The 25,031-nt window shown below is 30.4% G+C and overlaps 3 protein-coding genes across 4 annotated transcripts; 1 reads left to right on the top strand and 2 right to left on the bottom strand.

Moving 5' to 3' along the window:
- Positions 1-86: 86 nt before the first annotated feature.
- Positions 87-10,492, bottom strand: LOC106391008 (beta-glucosidase 15). 2 transcript variants are annotated; one of them, XM_048753370.1, is made up of 12 exons: positions 10,149-10,492; positions 9,978-10,047; positions 3,309-3,367; positions 2,442-2,517; positions 2,277-2,354; positions 1,875-1,962; positions 1,543-1,798; positions 1,056-1,389; positions 940-971; positions 703-805; positions 539-635; positions 87-411 (listed from the first exon to the last, which is right to left on the bottom strand). In XM_048753370.1, the coding sequence occupies exons 1-12, from the start codon at positions 10,281-10,283 to the stop codon at positions 231-233; spliced, it is 1,509 nt and encodes a 502-aa protein (XP_048609327.1). In that variant the 5' UTR covers positions 10,284-10,492; the 3' UTR covers positions 87-230. The 2 variants fall into 2 exon arrangements, with proteins under 2 accessions (XP_048609327.1, XP_048609328.1); XM_048753371.1 differs by lacking the exons at positions 3,309-3,367; positions 10,149-10,492.
- Positions 10,493-12,323: 1,831 nt separating this feature from the next.
- On the top strand, positions 12,324-13,944 carry LOC111201881 (ADP-ribosylation factor GTPase-activating protein AGD7-like). Its single transcript, XM_022694216.2, has 3 exons — positions 12,324-12,964; positions 13,155-13,232; positions 13,553-13,944. Exons 1-3 carry the CDS (start codon positions 12,642-12,644, stop codon positions 13,569-13,571), a joined length of 420 nt encoding a protein of 139 aa, XP_022549937.2. The 5' UTR covers positions 12,324-12,641; the 3' UTR covers positions 13,572-13,944.
- Positions 13,945-16,647: 2,703 nt separating this feature from the next.
- LOC106396737 (beta-glucosidase 15) lies at positions 16,648-21,602 on the bottom strand. Its single transcript, XM_013837211.3, has 12 exons — positions 21,162-21,602; positions 20,995-21,064; positions 20,687-20,745; positions 20,518-20,593; positions 20,354-20,431; positions 18,506-18,593; positions 18,124-18,379; positions 17,633-17,966; positions 17,516-17,547; positions 17,276-17,378; positions 17,082-17,178; positions 16,648-16,981 (listed from the first exon to the last, which is right to left on the bottom strand). Exons 1-12 carry the CDS (start codon positions 21,303-21,305, stop codon positions 16,801-16,803), a joined length of 1,518 nt encoding a protein of 505 aa, XP_013692665.1. The 5' UTR covers positions 21,306-21,602; the 3' UTR covers positions 16,648-16,800.
- Positions 21,603-25,031: the final 3,429 nt, after the last annotated feature.

The following is a 25,031-nucleotide window of genomic DNA, read 5'->3' as shown; positions in this document are numbered from 1 at the left end:
TACGACAAATGCTCATCGTTGAATATCAGGAGATTATAAAGAAGAACAAACTCTGGTAGAGTAAAATCAATCAGAGATTATAATTATATCATAAAACCCAAATTATATATAACTAAATGTTTTAAATAGAGAAAGATAACACGATTCTTAGGATTCCGTATTATTTTCTTATTATAAATTTTTAAACCAGGATATTCCTTATGATTTCCAAAAGGATGGTACAGTTTCCATCAATTGCTTTTCTTTGATTTCAAGAACTTCTTGAACCAATGAGCCGATTTTTTCAAGTGTCTCTTACATCCATCGTTGAAATCCACGAAAACCAGCCCAAATCGAACGGTGTATCCCGTGCTCCATTCAAAGTTGTCCAACAACGACCATACAAAAAATCCCTTCACCTGAGCTCCAATCCTATTTCATCAAGAAGCATTTGCAAATTTATACGTTTGTTTATGCCCCAATTATACAAAAAAAAACATCTTTGATATTTATTAATGTGGGAAGAAGAATTCTTAAAATTAGAGACAAAAATGCTTACGAGATCGCGTCTTTAAGCATCTCAAGATGTTGAGCGTAGTAGTCGATTCTTTCTCCGTCTTTAAGGAATATTTTGTCTGTACGAAATTCATCTCTCCCTACAATATATTTCACCCGGAAACTAGAGCTCATTGTCGAATATTCATAAATATATATGTGAATTACCGTTTTCGGTTATGTAGATGACCGGGTCTTTGAACTTGTATTTTGCATAGAGGATAAGATCACGAATTCCCTTTGGATATATCAAAAGCCAATCTGATGCAGCCTGTAAAAATAAAAACCACACACACAATGTTTTATAAGATTAGTCTATGTTCTATGAACCTTGGCCGGTCCATTAGACCCTGTATTTTAAACCCAAAATGACAAGGTTTTATAAGATAAAGTCTAGTCAAGCACCTTTGGACCGATGGGAACTCCTTCTCTTTCGCCTGTTAACATAGTTTTGGGCTCGTAAAATTTTGACTAATTTATTTTAAAATGATTAAAGTAACTTGGATGATACGAAAACCGACCTGTGGTGTTCGCACAAGGATCAGAGGACAGTGTAACTTGTTCGGTAGAGCATGGAACATCCTTTGCGTAAGAGGAAGAGTAATAATTGATGCCAATGAAATCATATGAGCCCTTAAGCATCTTAGATTGTTGTTCAGTGAATGTAGGCAAGCGACCGCCTACGTTGTTGACCATGTCGAGTGGGTATGTACCGGTCACAAGGGGTTCCATAAAGAAGTCAAATGTGAATGCCAGGACTCGTGCCACAGCTAGCTTATCCTCAGCTGATTCTTCTGAATAGGGCAAGTTCCAAGCGGCGTTCAAAGCAATACCAATTTGACCTTTTTGAGATGCCTGTTGAACGACATTCAGGAGCAGATTTGTTATTCTCCGCAGAGAAATGAAATACAAAGATTCGATGATTCATATAACGACTATTTTCCGGGCATATGATGGTTATGGTAACTTGAAGATCAAGAAACAGAGTGGAAACTTGTTCTTACTCACATTGTATTTTTCTCTGTAGACTTCCACGGCGGCTCCGTGAGAAAGGATGAGGTTATGACCGACGATATAAGGCTCGGTGGCTCCATCTCCGGCGGTGCATTTAGGGTTTGTGAATTTAGAGCATCTTCCTGGAGCTGTTTTACCTTGACCATACCCTCCTTGCACCACTGACAATGGCTCGTTCATTGTCAACCAGTGTTTCACTCTGTCTCCAAAATTCTTAAAGCAAATATCCGCATAATCGCGGAAATCGTTTCTGTTTCATCCACCAAAATAAAACAAAAATTCAAAAATATCACAAATGCTAGAAAAAAAAAGTTTGGAGGGCATACACAAATTCTGCGCCAAGGAGTCCACCGTAAGCATCTTCAATGCCTTGTGGTGTGTCCCAATGGTAAATGGTGGCAAAAGGCGTAATTCCTATAGACAGAACAAAATTCTATTTACGTTACTGCTTGTGTTGCGTTTATAACTAAAAACATATCTCATATCTGAAGGGTGGAAGAAATTTGTTTAGTAGCTATCGCTCCAAAGATAATACATTATTCTCTTGAAGTCAAAAGTAAAGACAATGTTTTCAGATTACATTATACATTATGTCGGAGTTTAGTCATATATATATGTATCTCCAGGTTTAGAAAACATTGGCTTTACTAAAACCTTATATGAAAGTAATCTGAAACAGAGAGCGTTACTTTAATTTAGCCTATCTGTCAATTTTGGTTGTCTCTTACCTTTGGACAAAAGCTCATTGATCAAGTTGTTGTAATAGTCAATACCAGCCTGGTTGATTCCTCCTTTAAGATTCCCATCTAAAAAAGAAACGGCTCATTAATTATTGGTTCTGGAAACTAAACAAATCACATGTGAACGAACATCCTTCAAAGAGAAGAACTTACGAGGCAATATTCTCGACCATGAGATAGAGAATCTGTAAGCATTGAGACCAATTTGATGCATTAAAGCTACATCTTCCTGTAATCCAGTGTGTTAATATAAATGATATAATCAAATCTTGTGGCTGATTTTGAGGCTAATAAAAATAAACTAAGTGTTTTATTTCACAATGTTCCAGAATTAATAATTTAACAAATCATTTTTTTAACTAGGTAGAAATTTTGTTTAGGGTTTGATATTTCAGAGTTTTACTTCACCGTTTTTTAAGAATCATTTGTAATTTGGGTCGGTTTTATTTAATATAATATGATAAAAAATTTCTTGAGTCATTTTGATCAAGAGATAATTAGAAAAAAATATTTTGTTGATTAGCTTAACAAAACGATCAATAATCGATTATTCATGATTAATTATATCTTTATACCGATTAGTAGATGAAGTATAATATTAAAGATATAAATATTTACCGAAACGTAAAAATTCTAATAAACTTAAATTTATTTTATTTATGCTAAGAAACAACAAACCAATAAATTTATTTATTTATTTATTAAATTAGCAAAATGATTCTCAATTGTTTAACCAATTTTAATCATTTTATACCATTTATTAATTTACGTATAATTTTAGCATTTATTTAATCATGCAAATCTTAATTTATATTCGCAAAGATACAATTAAATTATTATTTTCTTTCTAAAGTATATTAATGACGTTTATTATTATCCTATTACAGAATTTTCCAAAAAAGTTTTGTATAACTTACATTGTATATGTAATATGGTAATGGCGTATAAGTAAAATTGAAAAAAATATTTGAAACTAATGTTTAAGAAATTTTACATAGTTGATTCCAAAAGGACAATTACCTTGTAAAGATGGTAAGAGTCAGCTGCAACAGATCCATTGCTACCGTCCTTTATTCTCTCTGGCGGATTAAAAATATGAAAACATTAACTGGATTTATCAACTATACTCCCATTAAAGAATCAAAAGATATTCCCCGTGGATGGTCCATAACCTAGATCCAAGACTAGAGTCCATTGGGAGTTTACATCCAGTCACATGGAAGACCCATTCAACCTTAGTCTTTATGAGTTTGACCATGTCATTATGTAGAATATCTTTGTAATCAATTCTCCATTTGACTCCACCTTGTATGAACCACTATATATAGTGGTGTAAGCAATAAGAAATATACAACACATTCTCACAAATCTTCTCTCAAATCTTAACACGTTATCAGCACGAGACTCTCTCCACCTGAGCAATCCCATCCGCCGGCGATCATCTCTTTTCCGGCCATCTCTTCCGGCCCTCAGCCTTGCTCCGCCGGCCAAGTCTATCCCTCTCACGGTTTTCCGGCCAGCTCCTCCACCTCTCTCTCAACCAGCTCATCCGCGGATCAGCTCTCTCTCACGGTGGTCCATTCAGATCAATTTGGTGTTTTCTAAAAGGTAAACTAATCTATCCATAAAATCTAAGAACACCACATATCTGAATCCTGATTATTAGATCTATTTGAATCATAAAACTTATAAAAATCTATAGATCTAAAATTATCACAAATATTAATCTTGAATCTAAGATCTATATGAATCTTGATTCTAAAATTATTTGAATCTCTAAAGATCTAAGAATCTCTAAAAACTTATAAAACTTATTAATAATCTAAGATCTATATGAATCTTGTTTCTAAGAACTATTTGAAATTATAAAAGATATTAGAGAAAATCATAAACCCCTTTTAGCTAGCAAGCCTAAAAATCGGTTCCCCTTTCTCCTATTTTGATCCGGCCTTAAATCCGGATTGACTAAAGGATTGAAACCCCATAATCTTTGTTTGGCCGTATTACCGGCTTGTATAGCCGGATGAATAAGCTGGCCATCAAAATCTTAATCCCATTCGATGTGCTTACTGATCCAAATCGTCCCTTATCCACATCAAAATCTCAAATCCCCTTGTTTGTTTTATAACCGGATATGTATCTTGATGGCCATTATACATATCAATTCCCTAAATCTTTTTTGCTTGATTTTTATCAATCCCATAAACTTTAAGCAATAATCGGCTGAACCCCTAAATCCAAATCCGGCCATGATTTTTTTTCCGGCCATGACCTTTTCCGGCCACAATCTTTTCAGCCATAATCTTTCAGTCAAACCCAAAGATATTAAAACTTAAATCCTAATCAATGCATATCTTTGACCATTGATGTTTTATATTGTAACTGATCAAAATTTAAAACTTTTATGATTGTTTTAAATGCATATCTTTGACTAGGTAGTATTTATCAAAATATTATAACATATAGTCTTGATTTAAATAGTTATTACATAGACTAAAATAAATACTAAGTTGAAATCATTTGATCACATAGTTGTTTGTCAAAATTTATCTAAATCTAAACCGGCCTTGAAATCGGTTCATTATAGTTTGAACAAATGATATAAATTTATCTTGATCTAAAAACCAACCTTGAAAACTGATTTTGTGATGATTGAATTATATACTGATCATATATACATACATGATAGCATCTATTAGATCAAACATGGATTAGTAAATTGTTAGATCATACACATATCATGAACTGATCATTTCATGCATCCGCTTGTCATATAGTTTTATTAAAACTGAGCATGCATACATATAATAGATCATTCTAATCATGGGGCATTTAAAATAAAATCTAAATTGGTTCATATTGCTTGCATCTAATTAGATTAAATCGGTTATTTTTAAAGTTAAGCATGTTTGTTTAATTTGAAAACATAAACCAGCTTTGAAACCGATTGATTGAAAATCTAATTGAATTTGTTCTAGACATATCCTGAAAATTATAAAATTTTCTTTTCTTGGTTTACCCTGTAAAAGGGGGAAGGAATCGGTTTTTGCTTTATGATCTTTGAAAACCAAATATCCTCATGCATTAGGAATCACATATAGATTGTTTAAGTCCAATGCTTAGTTCTGAACATGCATTCAGCTATTTCTTGATCCATGCATTTGCTTGATTTCATCCATCTTGCTTGATCTCATTTAATAAAATGATGATTGATCCTTATTCAAATTCTAAAGGGCCTTAATACCCTATATATATAATCAATCCAATTTGAATTATAATTAAAAGGATTACTAGATGCAATGATCAATTGATCATTCTCATACTAAGATTGCTTAAGCAAATAGATTATATGATTTGGGGGAAAGCCTTATTGAAATCATATACATTGATTTATTCTATTGCTTACATAGAATTCTGAGTGCTTGAATTACTCGTTAAATATTCAGATGTCGAGATTTGAACCCACAGATTACTCTGCCCTAAATCTCTTTGGAGATAATTACCTAGAATGGGTAAAAAATACTCTTGTTGCCCTGATATCCAGAGGACTCGGACAATGCATCAATGAGTACAATGATATCATTGACAGTGAAAGGCATAGAGCTATAACGATTATTCGTTATCATCTCACTGAGGAATTAAGAGACATGTATCTCCATGTTGAGGATCCTTGTGACCTTTGGTTACAGTTAAGGAAAAGGTTCAAACCGGTATCATGGCAAAAGGCCAACCATGAATGGAAGATCCTCAGATTCCAGGATTTTGAATCCGTGGACAAATATAATTCTGCTCTGATGGATATTGCTTATAGTCTTGAACTATGTGGTGAAAGGATAACACATTATTCTTTATTATATAAGACCTACTCCACATTCCATCCAAAGGATGTGCTGTTGGTACACACGGTTAAGAAGTTCACCACTTATAATGACCTTTTGTCATATCTTTTGGCTTCTGAACAAAGAAAGCAGAAAATCAAAGATGCCATCAACAGATTTGACAAGTTTCAGAAAAGATACATTGAGCTTAAGAATAATGAGATGAGGCCTCCTATTGCTGATGAAGCTGAAGTTGAGCGCCATATGGCAACACATGCATTGTGAAGGCCATATTATATAATTGTCTTTTGACATTCTCATTTTCATGTTTCCTGAGTTTATGTTTCATGAATTGCTTTGATACTTTGCTTTATACACGACTTCATTAATAAAATGAATTACTTTGAGTTCATCATTATTTTATTCAAACTGTTGTTTGATAAGAAACTATATCTATATGTCTTTATTATGCCAAGATAAATATGATTGAGGATTAATACCCCAACTCACTTTTCCAAAGAGTTCAAAGAAGCTTTGACAAATGGCACGACATGCTCTGCCATCCAGGCTCAGTTATAAAATACTCTTGAACTCAACTGGACATTCCTTGAAAGAAAGGAAAAGAAGCTCGACCAAGGCTTTGCCTAAATGGCATTATATTCACCCTATAAGGTCCATTGAATTAAGAAGAAAAAATGGTTTCCAACAATGGACAAAAGGGAATAAGAGTACCTAAATTAAAATCGCCTAAGTGGTCGAGACTACATTCTCTATTGATCTAGTGATCAATATGATATTAGGCAAATAGCCAGGGCAATCATGTTTGATTAACCCACAAAATTTATCACTTAGATGGCATTACCATACTTAGCCATTCGGATTATGATGCAAATATTTAAAAGGGCACAAATGTTATCCCATAAGATCTCACGTGTGTGCAATATATCTATGCACAAGGAATTTATTGTCCCAAGCACCACGAATTTGAGTATGTTCATGAGGGGGAGTGAGGACAAATCCCATGATACATGACCATACTAAAATCCGTGAAACATGGTCCACAACCATATTACATATTGGTTGAATTTGATATAAAGACCATTACCTATAAGGTTCAAATTCTAAAAGTCCATATGCTTGGGGACACCATGAGTTATAAAAGAATGAACCTGCATCAGGCCATAGTAATTATATCAGGCCATATAAGTGATCATAGATATTCTCACCTCAGACTGATACGGGTCATGAGTCCAGACATATATCATCTTAAGATATTATGAAAGAATCCACCACAAATATATGTGCCATCTAAGATCATGTGATCTTAGAATCTCATAAAGAGGATTGGAAATATATGTTGGATATATATTATGAATATACTTTCTCCATAAGTTTAAAAGAAACCTTGAGCCAAAATGGGTGATCTAATTATAGACCAAGGAACAAGGATTACATAAGGTTTATGAATCCGAATATCCAACAATGAAAGGAGAAAAGTAATAAGCTGGTATAAAGAATGATAAAGAATGGTATCTACCATCTGGTATCAACCATCAATGTCTTGGCAAAGATCCTCGGACTAGAAAATAATTTATAGACGTCCATATGCTACAATGATAGCAAAATAAAATGCCAGACACATTGACCCGAGAGAAAGAATGACTATGTCATCCCAGCTTAGCACCACACGGTTTTGATGTCTTAAAGACACAACCAAGTTGCTACAAAGTCTATATAAGATAGACCAAATAAATGTTCCAAATAAAGTTCCATAAATTCTAAGGAACCTCGGAAAGAAAGAAAGGTGCATGAGATAAAATCCGAGTTTTATTAAAGGAAACCATTCCAGACATTGAGATATAAGGCTGGCCAGCTGAACAACTAGGTACCATACCATATAGCTTGGGACGCCAAGTTATAAGGTTATTAAGGTCCTAGATAATGAAATCTCAAATTGATTTATACCATGTCTGGAACTAAAAGGAAATATATATATATATATATATATATATATATATATAAGTGTGTCGACACATACATTCATAGAAAATGCGCAAGTATGTAGCACATGAATACAAAGATATGTATCGAGGATCATAAACCCACACAAGAGTACTCATAATGAATAATGAAAGAAACGTGGGGTTTAAAGTGATATATAAAAGGCGTATTGTATTGGCCATGAATATGTAAACGCCATATGATGCCCAGTGAATATATAAATCCTGAAAGAAGGATAAATCGTGAGACAGACCGGGAAAGGTCTATATAATCCAATGTGGTGGATACTACTACATATTTCACTACATATGATGTCTGGAAGAAATTCAAAAGATGTAGTATGCTATATATGACTCACTGGATGATGATGATAATATTATTGGTACCAAAAGGTTTACCAAACGGTATTGAGCTCAGAATCAAAAGATGAGAAAAGAAGTTCTCTTGAACAGCATTTTCCTAAAGTTGTTCATGGACTGAATTAAATTACTACATGTAAGCAAGTGAAGAGTTCTATAAGAACAATTCAAATCAGTCCATAGAGGAATTTTAAATTCCTTGTGTTTTATACTAACCAGCCTAAGATAGGTTAAATGATTATTCATTAAACCTTAGAAAAGGTTATAGACCATCACCACAAATTAGCCAAATTTTGGTAATACTTATGATTGGTCGAATTCTCAGCATGAACCAGCCAAGTTGTGGTATGAATGAATAAGCTATCATAAAGATAAGCTATAAGATCGAAGTTCATCTTTGAACAAAAGGTATAGGACCACATTATGCGTCCATATGTGACCCAACGGGTCCGACCATCATATATAAAGATAATGCAGCTTGCATTGCTCAACTCAAAGACGGGTATATCAAAGGTGACCGAATCAAACATATTCTACCTAAGTTCTTCTTTACCCGTGAGTTGCAGAAAGCTGGAGAGGTCAACGTCCTTCAGATCCAGTCTAGTGAAAACTCAGCCGACCTCTTCACCAAATCATTGCCCTCTTGCACATTCAGGAAGTTCACGCAACAAGATTGGCACGCGTAGACTCAAAGACCTTCAGTGATGTCCAAATCAAGGGGAGTAATGTGTGTTGTACTCTTTTTCCTTTCTCTGGTTTCCCTTTTTACCACATTGGGTTTTAGGTTTTCCGGGAGAGGTTTTAATGAGGCAACATTAGCATGTTACAAACCCTATATGGTTATGGCATCCAAGGGGGAGTGTTATGAATCATGAAGTGGATGGTCCATAACCTAGACCATACAAGTTCAAGACTAGAGTCCATTGGGGGTTTACATCCAGCCACATGGAAGACTCATTCAACCTTAGTCTTTATGAGTTTGACCATGTCATTTTGTAGAGTATCTTTGTAATCAATTCTCCCTTTGACTCCACCTTGTATGAACCACTATATATAGTGGTGTAAACAATAAAAAATATACAACACATTCTCACAAATTTTCTCTCAAATCTTAACATTCCCACCATTTTAGAAAGATGCATATTTTTGGTTTATACAGATACTAAGAAAATATTTTAAATTTTGTATTTTCTGTGATTAGCTATTTGCAATAATTTTGATTAATTTTAACCAATCAAAATTTGATAAATACAGTCAATAATTTTTTTTAAATTTAACATTTACTATTATTACCAAATAAAATTCATTAAAATGTAAAAAAAAATATATTTTAAAATATAGATCAATTCGGAGGGAGTAATAGATAAGGTTTGACATTTTACTTTATTCAATGATATTCCACAAGTTGGTCATTTTCAAATCTCATGAAAGACCAACCAATCATTAATAAGAAAATATTCACACGCATATATACTTTATGCATGGTCTTCAAATCTGAATTAAAGTAAAACCTGGATATTTTTCAGTGAAAGTATCCCAGATACTTGGTCCTTTACCATCTTCATGAGCAGCTCCTTCAATCTGAGAAATGTTAAACGAAAACCCATAAATTATATAAGCAATGATCAGATTTATTTTAAGAAACAAATAATAAAAATTAGAAGAAATCATAAAAGAAATACCTGGTAAGCAGATGTTGAAGACCCAAAAATGAAATCTTTTGGAAAATCACTTCTTCTTAGTTCAGGTGCTGAACAAAGATATTTTGCGGCTATCACAATGACGACCACTAGTAAAGAAAGATATTTTCCTGTCATTCTAAATTTTGTTTGATTGTTATTTTTTTGATTGAAGAGATGATTAAGTGGAGGTTTCTATATAGTGCTTCTTTTTCAATAAAATTAATGCAAAGACCAACCGAATAAATCAAATGGTCCCAAAGGTTGTTTACATAGAAATCGAAAGTCGTTACATAGATACTATTACTCCCAACTTTTACACGTGCTAGAACTAACAATGCATGGGGCCAACAAATTCCCAAATGATCAATGTTTTTCCATAGTTTAGTATTACTCCCAGTTTTTATACATGCTAAAACTAATAAATGCATGGACCAACCGAAACTTTCCAAATGGTCCAAGACTCCAAGGTTGGTTAATACTTAATAGGAAGCGAAAGTTGTTGCACACAGAACTTGTTCTTGGATTCACCTTTTCGGGTTATGACGAATTTCTAGGTTTACCAACCAATAATATTATATTATTTCATATTTGACATCTTTTTAAAATAAAATAAAATATTGTCAAGTTATATTATGTTTTTAAAAATAAAAAGGTAAAAAGATAAATAAAAAATAGTAGTAGTTACAGAAAAAATATTTTTTTAAAAAATATTTTTAACGTCGTCAGCAAAACAATAAATCTTAAACCCTAAATCTTAATCCCTATATCCTAAATCCTAAATCCTAAACCCTAAACCTTTAGGTAAACTCTTGGATAAATCCTAAACTCTAAATAAAAAACACTACCAAAAACTCAAAGGTTTAGGGTTTAAGATTTAGAGTTTAAGGCTTAGTGTTTTAGTGTTTAGTGTTTTTGATTTAGAGTTTAGAATTTATCCAAGAGTTTAGGGTTTACCCAAAAGTTCAAGATTTAAGATTTAGGATTTAGTTTTGATGACAACGTTAAAAATAATTTAAATCTTTTTTTGTAACTACTATTATTTTTTATTTATTTTTTACTTTTATATTTTAAAAACATAATATGACTTGACAATATATATATATTTTTTTAAAATATTAAATATAAAATAACGAAATTTTACTGGTCGGTGAGGTTCACCCCAAGAATAACTCTGTTGTTGTGACCATCAAATGCATGGGACCAACCAAAATTTCCAAACGATCTACGATCTATTGTTGTATAATAGGACACTTCCACGTGTGATCCAATGTTAGTTTTATTCCCAACTTTTATACATGCTAAAATTAATCATGCATGGGACCAACCAAACTTTCCAAATGATCCAACTCATAATACCACAAATGATCATCGTCGACATCTAGGAGATTATTAAAAACAAGGAACAAACTCTGTGGTCGAGGAAAATCAACCAGGTTATATTATTAAAAAACCCAATCACGTTCGTTGTATATAAATAACTAAAACTGTAAAACAATTTTCATGTTGACCAAAAGAAAACCATTCCTCATTATTTCTAACTGGGAAAGATAATACAACATCTATTTATTAAAAAGTGTCATTTTTCACAAAAATTTAAAAAAATTATATAATAGACTAATTAAGAATATATCTTTATTTAATGCATAATTAATTGAATGAGAATGATAAAAAAAATTTATTGGTTATTCAAGAAAGTAAAAAGTATATTTAATGTATAAAATTTCATTGAAATTGTAGAATAACATGTTTTTAAAATAAAATAAGAAAACCTAAAGTGACACTTAAAATGACACAAATGGATTAGTAATAATAATAATAAACTGAATGGTACAGTTTACATTAATTGCTTTTCTTTGGATTCAGAAACTTTTTGAACCAATCAAGTGATCAACAGAATTTTCTGGTAAACTTTATAACCATTCATTTTTCGGAATGGTACAGTTTGCATTAATTCTCCATCTACCCACGGTACAGTTTGCATTAATTCTCCATCTACCCATTCGAAGTTTGTCCAACAACCACCAAGCAAAAAATCCATTCACATTAGCTCCAAGTATATTTCATCATTTAGCAAAAGCATTTGCGGCACAGTTGCATAACTGTATATGTTTGTTTAAGTCCGCAACATGCTTGGAGCTTTCAGAGAAATGTACCGACATGCCTATGAGAAAGGGCTGTCAAGATGGCTACCACACGACGATAGAGTTACAACTAGCATTTTCTTTTTAAACACAAATGCTTAAAACAATGCAACAGCAAATGTAAAAAAAGATTTTTTTGTTCAAATTAATTTAATATTTTTTTTAAAAAAATTCCACTTATACATAAAATTAATTATCTTTGTTAGTGGAAAAGTGGGAAGTGGAATTCCTAGAGCATCATTATCGGGATCTCTTAAATGAGTTGCTTAAATTAATTATAATTAAAAAAAATAAAAATTACTTATTTACCGAACAAACGTCTCTTAATTTGGAGAAGGAAGAGACGTCCCTTATGGGACACGTGTCACACATGAAAGTCTTGTACTCTCTCTCTCTCATCTCTATCTCTCTCGATTTCGTTGTCTCCTCCGTCGCCCAGACTTTGGATTGGGAGGCTGATGAATCTTTTAGATCTTCGAGCGATATGAGGAGGAACCAGTCGGCGAGTGATTTTAGAGCGTCGGGAGGTCGCGGTGCTCCGGCGAAGTCTTCGGAGGATATTTATTCAAGGTCGCAGCTTGAGGCTTCTGCTGTGAATAAAGAGAGTTTCTTTGCGAAGAGGATGGCTGAGAATAAGTCTAAGCCGGAGGGGCTTCCTCCTTTGTTATGTCTGAGGTAAATTTTGATGCTTTTTTATAGTGATCAGATCAGATGTGGAGCTAATTTAAAGGTTGATGCTTTTGATAGTGATCAGATTAGTTTAGATTAGATGTTGAGTTGAATTATGTTATCTCTGTTATGTCTGAGGTAAGTGATTTGATCTCTGTCTATTTGATCGTGTTCATTTTACTCTATATGCAAATAGGGATTTGGAAGATTGTCTCTTGTTGCCGCATCAGCTGCGAATGTTGTTCAGACAGGAACCATGGAGTTCACTTCCAAGGTATTTTTTTTTTATCATTCTGTTGTGTCATGTGCTTGATTGTCCTAGGTTGTTGTATTCAATTACCTGAAAACCCACATTTAATTCGAAGTCAAGACACACTTCTTGGTCGCGAATCTGTAATTTCCTTTCTCATTTCCATGTTTAGTATCTGATTGCGGCTATACTGGTTGCTCTCTAAGTCTTATTTAGCTGCACGGTCGTCTAATTAAATCAATTAAAACTTTGATTAGAGCGTAATGATGGATGCTCTCTAGGTCTATGCATTAGTCTTGTTGAGTGAGGTTAAATTTAAAATGAGAAAAATTTGTTCATCGCAGGTCAAAGAAGGTGGTTTAGATCACACGGTGAGTGAGACTGTTATCGTTGTTGCGAGTAAGACAACAGAGATAGGACAGAGGACATGGGGGATCATGAAAGGAGTAATGGCAACTGCTTCACAAAAGGTTGAAGAGTTCACTAAAGAAGAAGCATCGACCTGGAACCAACAGAATACAAACGAGGGCAACGGTTACTACCAGAACAAAGGAGTAAATTATTATGTTACTGTCTTGCTTGTATTGACCAATAACTCAAGCAGTACTAGGCTGATTTTGTGTGGTGTGAATCCAATAACAATCATTTTTGTTTCAGCTCATTCTGAGACAAATTCAACTTGTTCAAATCATGTTTTTATGTTTAAGAAATTTTAAATAAATAATGTTTAATATTATTTTATTTTTAAGAATCCTAAAATAAAAGACTTGCAATGGAGATATAAAATTCTCAAATATTTTAACTAAGTTTCTTAATCAACTTTATTCCTTAAATACTATTAAAAAACAATTAAGAAACTCTTAATGGGTATATAGGATAAAGATGCTCTTAGTATTAGAGATCGCGTCTTGAACCACCTGAAGATGTCGAGCGTAGAAATCAGGTGTTGAAGAGTACTTCATTGGAGGATGTTACAATGAGCACCAGTAAAGAAAATATTTTATTCTCATTCTTAATTTTGTTTTAATTATTATTTTTTTATTGAGGAGATGATTAAGTAGAGGTCTATATAGGGACTATAATTGTCTTTGCACTAGTTATGTGTTTCTATTTATAGACATTTTTTTATATTAACATGAGATATTCCGGATCTATGAAAGTATCGATAATAATTTCTAAACTGGAACGATATCATACAGATTGATAGTCTTTCTGAATACTAAAATGAAATCAGGATATACCTCTCGTTTTCTTTACATAATATTTTTAATCCTTCAGAAAAAACACTAAATCCTTTAGAAAAAGATTACGAACCGTTTATTAACTCTTCATAGCCATTAACATAAATCACGAGTAACATAAGATATAGATGAAGTATACATGTTTCCTCCTCCTCATTTAATTGGTAAACAAGAGTTAAAGTACTTCCTAGAGACTGAAACATGCCGCTTTAATTAGTAAAGGCAGATAAGTCGCACAAACCTTTGAGAAAGGAATTCGTAAACCTTTAGAAAATAATTATGAACCATTCAGAAAGAGATTTTGAACCTTTCATAAAAGAATTTTGAACCCTTTTAGAAAAGAATTTTGAAACTTTCAGAAAAAAATTTCGAACATTTCAAATTATATGAAATTTATATGAATTTTAGCATTGTTTAATATTTAAACCTTCTATAAAATAATAAAATATTTGTAAAATATTTAAGATATAAAATTGTAAAGACTAAATTGCTAAATTAAAATGAAATTTTTTGAAAACAGTGAACTCTGTAATTGAAGTTTCAAAGTTCAAAACCTTAAATTTGAAATCTTAACATTGTTTTTGGAACAGATAAAAATTTCTGCTTAAGTTATAAGATTGGTTTTGTAAATACTTTTACTCACAATTTTTACACATGCTATACTTAATACTGTATAGACCAACCAAAAAATTACATAAGAATTGAAGGTTTTTACATAATATCACTCCCAACTTTTACACGTGCTATAACAGACAACTTAAAATCGCTGGAAATTTTTTTAATAAAATTTAATTTACAAAACTAAAACTTTTTATATTTTTTGTATTATTGTATTTGAAAACATATATAATTATATAATTTGTATTTATATTAAATAGAAAACTTATATAAAATATGACTTAATTTTATTTTTCAATTGTTTCGCTTTTCTTTATAAAATTTCAATAAATTTCTATAATTTATTTGATTAATTGTGTGATATATTTTTTCATAAAATTTTAATTATAAAAATTATTTGCAGTAAATTTATTTACTCTAAAATTTTATTTATACACTATTTAATTGAATATGAAAGTTATTTAAATTTACATGAATGTACGTTTCTATTTATGAAAATATAAATAAATCAATTTATTAAGTTGATTGATTTAATATTAATTGAAACTATTTTTAGTATCTAAACCTGCAAGAAAAAGCAGTTATACACTTTTCATAAATTATTTGAATGTTTTTGTCAATTATTAATTATATTACACTGTTTAGTTATAAATTTAATTGTTGTGTTATTTAGAAACATATCTAGTAGTATACTATTGTTTTATAATTATTTTAATGAAGTTCTAGTGTTTTCATTAATTATTAGTGACATTTTATATAAATAACATATGACTGATGGTTAAGACCATTATAATTTTTCTATTTTAGTAGGAGATGTGAATGAAACCAACCAAGTTTAAAAATGATCCAATGTTGTATAATAGGATATTCCACGTTTGATCGAAAGTTGTTAAATATTTTTGTATTACCCCCAACTTTTACACATGCTATAATTATGTTTTAAAACTTATTATATTTTAAAATAAGTTTTGATATTTTTTTTTAGATTTTCATTATTTGCTTAGAATATTTAAATTTTGAACTTAAATAATTTTAAGTTTAAATATTTATTTAATCATATATATGTATATACATAAAAAAATAATCTTGGAAAGATTTTTTATCAACTTTTTGGTTAAAATATATTAAAATAAATTCTATAAAATTAAGAGACATTAAATATCTAAAATTTGTAGATATTAAAAGAAACTAATGGTATTGGATTAAAATAATTATAATTTTTATTTTTAAAAAATGCATAAAATTTTGAAGAATTGTTTTAGTAGTAAAATTATATAATTATAAAAAATATAATTAAATAATAATTTGAAAATTGTAAATTATTATTACAATTATATTTCTATTATATATTATATTATTTATTGTTATATTAGTGATTATCTATGAGTTATTAGCATATTCTAAAAAAATTACCAAAAATATAAATCAACGTTAAATAAAAATGTCTATGCCAAATCACTTCTCAAATAATATACAGATGATGCATTGGACCAACCACATTTTCCAAATGACCCAACTCATAATACCACAAATGATCATCTTTGAAAGCCAGGAGATTATAAAAAGAACAAACTCTGTGGTAGAGTATAATCAATCACGTTATATTATTAGAAAACCCAATCGGGTTCGTTGTAGAATAACTGAAAGCTTAAAACCATTCCTCATTGTTTCCAACAGAGAAAATAATAATAACGTACGGAGAAATTAAACGGAATGTTTCAAAGCAGTGTCCATCAATTGCTTTTCTTTGGATTTAAGAACTCTGTGAACCAATCAGCCGATTTTTTCGGGTATCTCTTACATCCATCTTTGAAATCCACGTAAACCAGCCCAAACCGGACGGTGTATCCCACTGCCCATTCGAAGTTGTCCAACAACGACCACGCAAAAAATCCCTTCACATTGGCTCCGACCCTAAATCATCATTTAACAAAATCATTGGCAACATCGTAACATAAATTAATTATCTTTGTTACTTGTAATATGTGAGAAGTGAATTTCTTAAAATGCTTACGAGATAGCGTCTTGAACCATCTCAAGATGTCGAGCGTAGTAATCGATTCTATCGCCGTCTTTAAGGAATATTTTATCTGTGCTAAATTCATCTCTCCCTACAATATGTATCACCCGGAAACTAGAGCTCATTGTCGAATATTCATAAATATTATATCAATCAATAAAGCTCATGGCTTTGTGAATGTGAATTACCGTTTTCAGTTATGTACATGACGGGATCTTTGAACTTGTATTTTGCATAGAGGACAAGATCACGAATTCCCTTTGGATATACCAAAAGCCAATCTGATGCTGCCTATAAAAATAAAATAAACACACATACAAAGGTTTTATGAGATTAGTCTATGATATCTAAACCTTAGCCGGTCCACTAGACCGTGTAATTTTAATCCATAAATTACAAGGTTTTATGAGATTAGTCTAGACAAGCACCTTTGGACCAATGGGAACTCCTTCTCTTTCGCCTGATAACATAGGTTTTTGGACTCGTAATTATCAGCTGGTTTATTTAAAAAATGACAAAGTAACTTGGGCGATACGAAAACGGACCTGTGACGCTGGCACAAGGATCGGAGAACATTGTAACCTGTTCGGTGGAACATGGGACATCCTTTGCGTAAGTGGAAGAGTAATAATTGATGCCAATGAAATCATATGAGCCCTTAAGCATCTTAGACTGTTGTGCAGTAAATATAGGCAAACGACCGCCTTTTACGTTGTTGACCATGTCGACTGGGTATTTACCAGTTACAAGTGGCTCTATAAAGTAGTCAAATGTGAAGGCCATGGCTCGTGCCGCAGCTGACCTATCTTCGGCTGATTCTGTATAGGGCAAGTTCCAAGCCGCGTTCAAAGCAATACCAACTTGACCTTTTTGAGATGCCTGTTAAACAACATTCAAGAGAATATTTTTCATACTCCGCAGACAAATAAACTGACAAAGATTCGATGATTCATAACAAGGATTATTTGCCGCGTATAATGGTCAGTTTTGGTAACTTGAAGACCAAGAAACAGAGTGAATCTTGTTTTTTATTCACCTTGTATTTTTCTCTGTAGACTTTGACGGCGGCTCCGTGAGCAAGGATGAGGTTGTGACCGACGATATAAGGTTCGATGGCTCCATCTCCGGCGGTGCAATTAGGGTTTGTGAATTTGGAGCATCTTCCTGGAGCCATCACACCTGCAACGTACCCTTGTTGCACCACTGTTAGTGGCTCGTTCAGCGTCATCCAATGCTTCACTCTGTCTCCAAAGTTCTTAAAACAAATATCCGCATAATCACGGAAATCGTTTCTGTTTCATTCATCAAAACAAAAATAAAATCAATAAAATCGTTTATGTAATATAACTCTTTTTTCTTCTTTTTCTACGATATTACAAATTCTACAAAAAAAAAAAATATTGGTCTGGAGTACTTACACAATTTCTGCGCCACGGAATCCACCGTAAGCATCTTCAAGGCCTTGTGGTGTGTCCCAGTGGAATATGGTGGCAAAAGGCTTAATTCCTATAGACAGTAACATAATATTTACATTACTGCATGTGTTACGTTTATACCTAAAATGCATATCTTATATCTAAAGGTTGGAAGAAAGATGATTAGTCGCTATCTCTCTTAAAATTATTTTCTTAATGTCAGCAGGGCTGTGCCTGAGAATTTTAAGCCCTAAAGCCCAATTATTAATTTGGCCCCCCAAAACAATGAGAATTTAAAATGTTTAGGTGAAGAATCGAACTGGGCACCTTATATACTTCTAATAAGTACATTACCAACCTAGCCACTTAGTTATTTCTGTTAGGATTTGGCCCCTAATATTTATATAATTTTTCAAGACCCCAAGCATATGCTTGATTGGCTTTTACTCAGGCACGGTCCTGAATGTCAGATGATTTCCTTCAAAAAAATGTGGTAACTAATTCAATGGCTAACATGTACTCTTTCCAAATCCGTACGTGAATTCAAACCGCACCACTCATTTTCAAGGCAGACAAATTTGGTTTTATCTGGTTGGCACACATTAACTTACAGTATCTCTTATACATTCTTTGCAAAGCTATTTTGACAAGTGTTCTCTCTACGATCATTTTCACAAAATAAACGTAAATACTAGAAATAATGATATGGTTTATAACTAAAAGTGACATGGACAATTATATTTAATGCTTATTTTTATTTTTGGTAATTTTTTTAGAATATGAAAGTAAATTATAAATCATCATTAATGTAAATTTAGTCAAATATGACATTAAATAATATAATATAGAAACATAATAATATTTTAAAATTTTTGAAATTTTATCTACTTCTATTTTTTAAAATTTAAATTATACAATTTTACTACTAAAAATATTTTCAGTTTTTTTTTTTACAATTTTTAGAAATTATAAATTTTAATCATGATATTATTAGCTTCTTTTATATATCTAGAAATTTTAGAAATACTTTTTATTTATACTTTTGATAATTATACATCAAAAAAAATTAATTAATTTTATACAAGTTGATTTAATGTATTTTATCCAGAAAAAATAGATAAAAATCTATTTAAAATTATAATTTTAAATATATACATATCTATTCTTAAATATAGTTTAAAATAAAAATTGTTTATTTTATCTTAATTTTATGTTCAATTAGATCAAAAATTATATAAAAATATTGGTAAGAAAATAATAAAATCCAAAATAATCATAAAATTTTATTTTTAAATATAATTTCAATTTCAATTTTTATATCTGCACATGGTGCAGAAAAATACCTAATATTTTTGAACTTTGGAGATAAATTTAAGAAAAAATGCATGATCAGAAGAAGCCTTTAAAATAAAATCTAAGTATGCGTATAGGAATAATACTATGGATTTAATTTTAAAAATATATCACGATTAGAAAGAAATATACTCCCTCCGTTTCATAATACTTGATGTTTTGTAATAGTGTACAAAAATTAAGAAAATTACATTTCCCTAGAAAAATAATTTAAAAATATAATTTTAAAATCAGCTAACCAATTATAAAAAAGACTGTAAAATCTAATTGGTTGAACTGTTTCCAATAAAGTTAAAATTAACCTTAAAATCTCAAAACTTCCTTAAAATCTCAAAACTTCGTGCAAATTGAAACAAAACAAACCTTCTAAAACATCATCTGTATTGAAACGGATGGAGTAATATTTAATATATACATCGAGTAGCTAAAATTTTAAATTAGGTTAACGTGAAAGAGAGGGCGTTACTTTAGCCTCTGTCAAATTGGATGTTGTCTTACCTTTGGATAAAAGCTCATTGATTATGTTGTTGTAATAGTCAATACCAGCCTGGTTGATTCCTCCTTTCAAATTCCCATCTACATAAGAAAAAACTCATTAGTATTATTGGCACTAGAAATTAATCAAATCAACATGTAAACAACTTTCAAAGAGAAGAACTTACGAGGCAAAATCCTCGACCACGAGATAGAGAATCTGTAAGCATTGAAGCCAATTTGATGCAATAAAGCCACATCTTCCTGCACTCAATCGTTGGTTAATTTTGAGGCCAATGAAATTCAGAACAAACTATATGAATTTTAGGTATTTGATGCAAAAAAAAAAACAGTTACCTTGTAAAGATGGTAAGAGTTATCTGCAACAGAACCATTGCTACCATCCTTTATCTTCTCTGGTGAAATAAAATAAAAACATTAATTAAGTTTATCAACTATACTCCCATTAAAGAATCAAAACAGAGTAGTTAAGCTTTTTCCTATTCAATGATATTTCACATTTAGTCTTTTTCCAGATCTCATGAAAAACCAACCAATCTTTAATAAGAACAGATTTACACATTTATATATACATAATTGACGGATCTTGAATCTAAACTATTCTTTAGATCGGTGAAACTATAAGATTTGAATTAGAATAAAACCTGGGTATTTTTCAGAGAAAGTATCCCAGATACTTGGTCCTCTACCATCTTCATGAGCAGCTCCTTCAACCTGAGATATGTCAAGCAATATAAATTATCTAATCAGTGATCAAATTTATTTGAAGAAATGATAATAATAATTAGAAGAAACAAAAAAAAAGATATACCTGGTAAGCAGAGGTTGCAGACCCAAAAATGAAATCTTCTGGAAAATCACTTCTTCTTAGTTTAGGTATTGAAGAGTTGGACATGGCAAGAACCTCACTGGAGGCTAAGACAAGCACTAGTAAAGAAAGATATTTTCCTCTCATTCTTAATTTTCCTTTTGTTGCTGAATTTTTTTTTAATGTGAAGATGATTAAGTGGCCGTTTATATAGGGAATATAATATTTTTTGCACTAGTCATGTGATTTTCTATAAATAAATTTGATAAAGATATTCTTGTAGAGAGAAAGAGAGAGTGTGAAAAAAATCTAACTTTTTTCTAACGGCATAAATTAGTAATTGAAAATTCAACTAACCTTATTTAATTATCAAAAAATTGTTGAAGAAAACTTACTTATTTGCATTTAAGCAAAAAAAAACTTACTTATTTGCATCGATCGATTTATCTAAAGCTGAGCCATTACAAAAAAGATATTTAAAGCAATGCATCATCATTGCACGTCCTTCAGTCAATCGCGGGATGTGCTAATTTCTGACGGAAACGTGAAGTCGTGTGAAATTGACAAGTCTTTTCATTATTCTGCCAAAACATCTTTTGATTAAGAGATTAAAGTACTAATCAGCTTCTTGTAACGGCTATTTATTTCAAATTTTGTTGATTTGCTTCTAGGGTTTCTCCATTTTTTTTTTGTCAACTTCTTGGGTTTCACCTTAAGACGATTTTTAAACTTTTTTTTGGGTTAAATACACCTCTCACCTACGGAGAAAGAACAATTTTAAGATATAAGAGTAATTGATGTTTTAGATTTTTTTTTTTTAAGGATAGTGGATGATTCTTTTTTCAGAGAGAATGTGAAAGTTCTAGTGGTTATCTAAATTAGTAGCGAATTTGAATTTGGATCTCTTAGAGATCCATATAACTTCTTGTGACACCCGACCACTAACGTTTGGTTTGATGTTTTAGATTTTGTTATTAGATTTGAAAGACTGATGTTTTTAAGAGCAGTTAATACATTTATCTTTAAAACTAAAACATTAAATCAAATGAAAAAAATGTGAATGGAACAAAATTTTATTAGTAAAATCTAAAAGTGCTAAACAATATATATATATATTTATTAATTAATATGTATGAAAATGTTATAACATCAGCGAGAGAGAGAGAGTAACATATATATACATTTTATTATGTAATAAAGGGTCTTTTTCATAGGTTGGTGTGGTCTGGAACGCGTTGGGGATAGACTTGCCGGTCAAAATACTTCTATTAAACAACACGATAGTATATTACTGATGAAGACTCTGGTTTCCGTGTGACGACGCAAGTCAATGTTTTGATTTTAGGGGATATTTCTAGGAAAATCTTTTTAATTAATTATATGAAAACAAATGCGTGAATCTGAAAAAAAAAAACTCAAATCATCCTTCTATCTTATTAAAATAAGAGCACAAATAAAAAAAAACCCTAAGATTTACTACTTATTTACAAGTCTATGTCACTGAACTAATTAAGAAGTCTATCATTAAATATTTTTATCTTTTCCTATTTTATTAAATCATTTCCTAAATCGATTATTAATTAGAAAATTATTTAATTATACTTTAATGCGACTAAGAAACCATCTAATCCTAACTTTTATCATTTATTATATTTTTGTCAAATTAAACAACTATAAAACATAAATTCAATATGATAAATGTTTGTACAAAAAAAAATTTAACATGATAAATTTAGTACATAAAATAGTTTTATTATACTTATCATCGATTTTTGATTCATAAAAGAAAATGTGAAGATGCATGGATTATATTTTAAAATGTGAATGATATAATTGACAGTTTATAATACAAAATAAAATTATACAATATAAACTACTAAAATTTTTTTTTTAGAAATGTGATATTAAAAAAATATTTAATACATGTAAATTTTAAAAATAGATATTATTATTTATACAAAATAAATATTTATTTACAAAAAATTAAAAATAAACACATGCGTTGGTGCACAGATCAAACTCTAGTTTCCCTTTATAATAAACACCTAAAAGCATCTCCAATGTATTACTTCATATTTTACTCTAAAATAGTGCAACACCAAAATAGAGTAGCGTTTCACTCCAATGTATTACTCCATTTTTTATTCAAAAAATAAATATTCTAAAAAAAATCTTTTTATTTAATTAATAATTGTTACTAACAACTAATACTTATAAAAAATTACCAATTAACCCTAAATATCTTATGTTTATAAAAAATCTACAAAATATAATTTATTTAAATTAAACATTTATTATTAAAATATAATAAATCATAAAATATATATAAAATAAAATATTTTATTTCAATAATGAGTATTACATAATATATTTTTTCTCACAAATGTTCAACTAATGCATCTCAGAATGAATAATGAGTTTTTTTATCCATGATTTTCTTAAATTGGGAAAGAAATTTTTAAATTCGAAAATTTTCATCGTTTGGGCGATATTTCACGATCATGGTTGTTCCAGAAATAATTTACCAGATTATTAAATCACTAATTTTATATTATATTTATTTTATATTTTTATGTTTATGTTTATTATTTTATATAATAATAGTTTATGAAACTTTTATGTAAAAATATTAAATAATCTCTTATGGAATATCATTTTTATTTTTCTATTATTTTTAAATATTATTTAAGTATGATAGAAAAACATTTAAGATGTAAAGGACTATTTTATAAATAAAAAAGTTCAACTCCAAAATGGAGTAATAGGTAGGATTAATTTATAAATGGAGTAACCCTAGCCATTACTCTATTTTGGAGTTGAAAATGGAATGGGGTTAAAATATATTTTACTTCAAAATAATGTTTGGAGTAGAAAATGTAATAGGGTTGGAGATGTCCTAATAATCTTTTCTTTTGCTATTTAAAACTTACTGATCTCAGAAATATCACAAAGAAATTAAACGCTTATAAGACAGTCATATACAAATTTATCTATATAAATGTATACGCAAATAAAAGTAATTACGGATGGTAAATAGTATACATAGAAGATTAGTGATTTATGAAGTATTTCCAACTGAAAATTTTTCGTTGTATAAACAACTAAAAGTTTTAAACTGAGAAAGATATTAATAACATGATTCTTTGGATTCCTTATTACTTTTTTTTTATACAAACTAGATCGTCTTCCGCGCTTCGCGCGGATAATCGCTTTTAAAATTTTACAATTAGTTTTGTTATTTAATTATAGAATATTGCAGAATTTTCATATGTACATAAACTATGTACTATGTAAAATATAGTATATGAGGGGAGACATGGGTTTTTTTTTTGTTGTTTTAGTGTTTCGTATATTTTTAGCATTTTTGTAATTAGATTCTTTTCATTAGTTTGCCAAAATACCAAAACTGAGTTTAAAATAGAAAAAATAGTTTGGATGATGTTGGAAGTTGTTCGTTAGTGTTTCCTCGATTATTGTGTTCTAACTTCTTCTGAGCTGAGCGATAGATAGAAGGTGTAACTCTAACTCATGTATTGAATCTGAGTTAACGTTATTAAAACATAAATTTTCCAGAAAACTTGTGAAATTGTTTTCCATTAATTTTCATCTCAAATTATTTTTCTAATAGTATAAAATTTCATCAATCTTTTTTATAACATCATCATTTTATTTAACATATTACATGGAACATGAATTACTATGGTCGTACAACTATTTGCATCCTTTATAAGTTCCATAACACTTTAAATAGAATAAAATCGGACAAAAACAGATAAAAACACGCTTCCCAATTTATTTCGTTAATTTTTTTTTGTTACCTATGAAAAAAATGAGATTTCTAGTTAGTAGTTGTTGTAATCTCGATTAATTTGT

This window comes from Brassica napus, chromosome C4, assembly GCF_020379485.1.
Source record: "Brassica napus cultivar Da-Ae chromosome C4, Da-Ae, whole genome shotgun sequence".
Taxonomy (NCBI): domain Eukaryota; kingdom Viridiplantae; phylum Streptophyta; class Magnoliopsida; order Brassicales; family Brassicaceae; genus Brassica; species Brassica napus.
The sequence above is the reverse complement of the archived record's forward strand: the minus strand, read 5'-3'. Positions and strand labels throughout refer to the sequence as shown.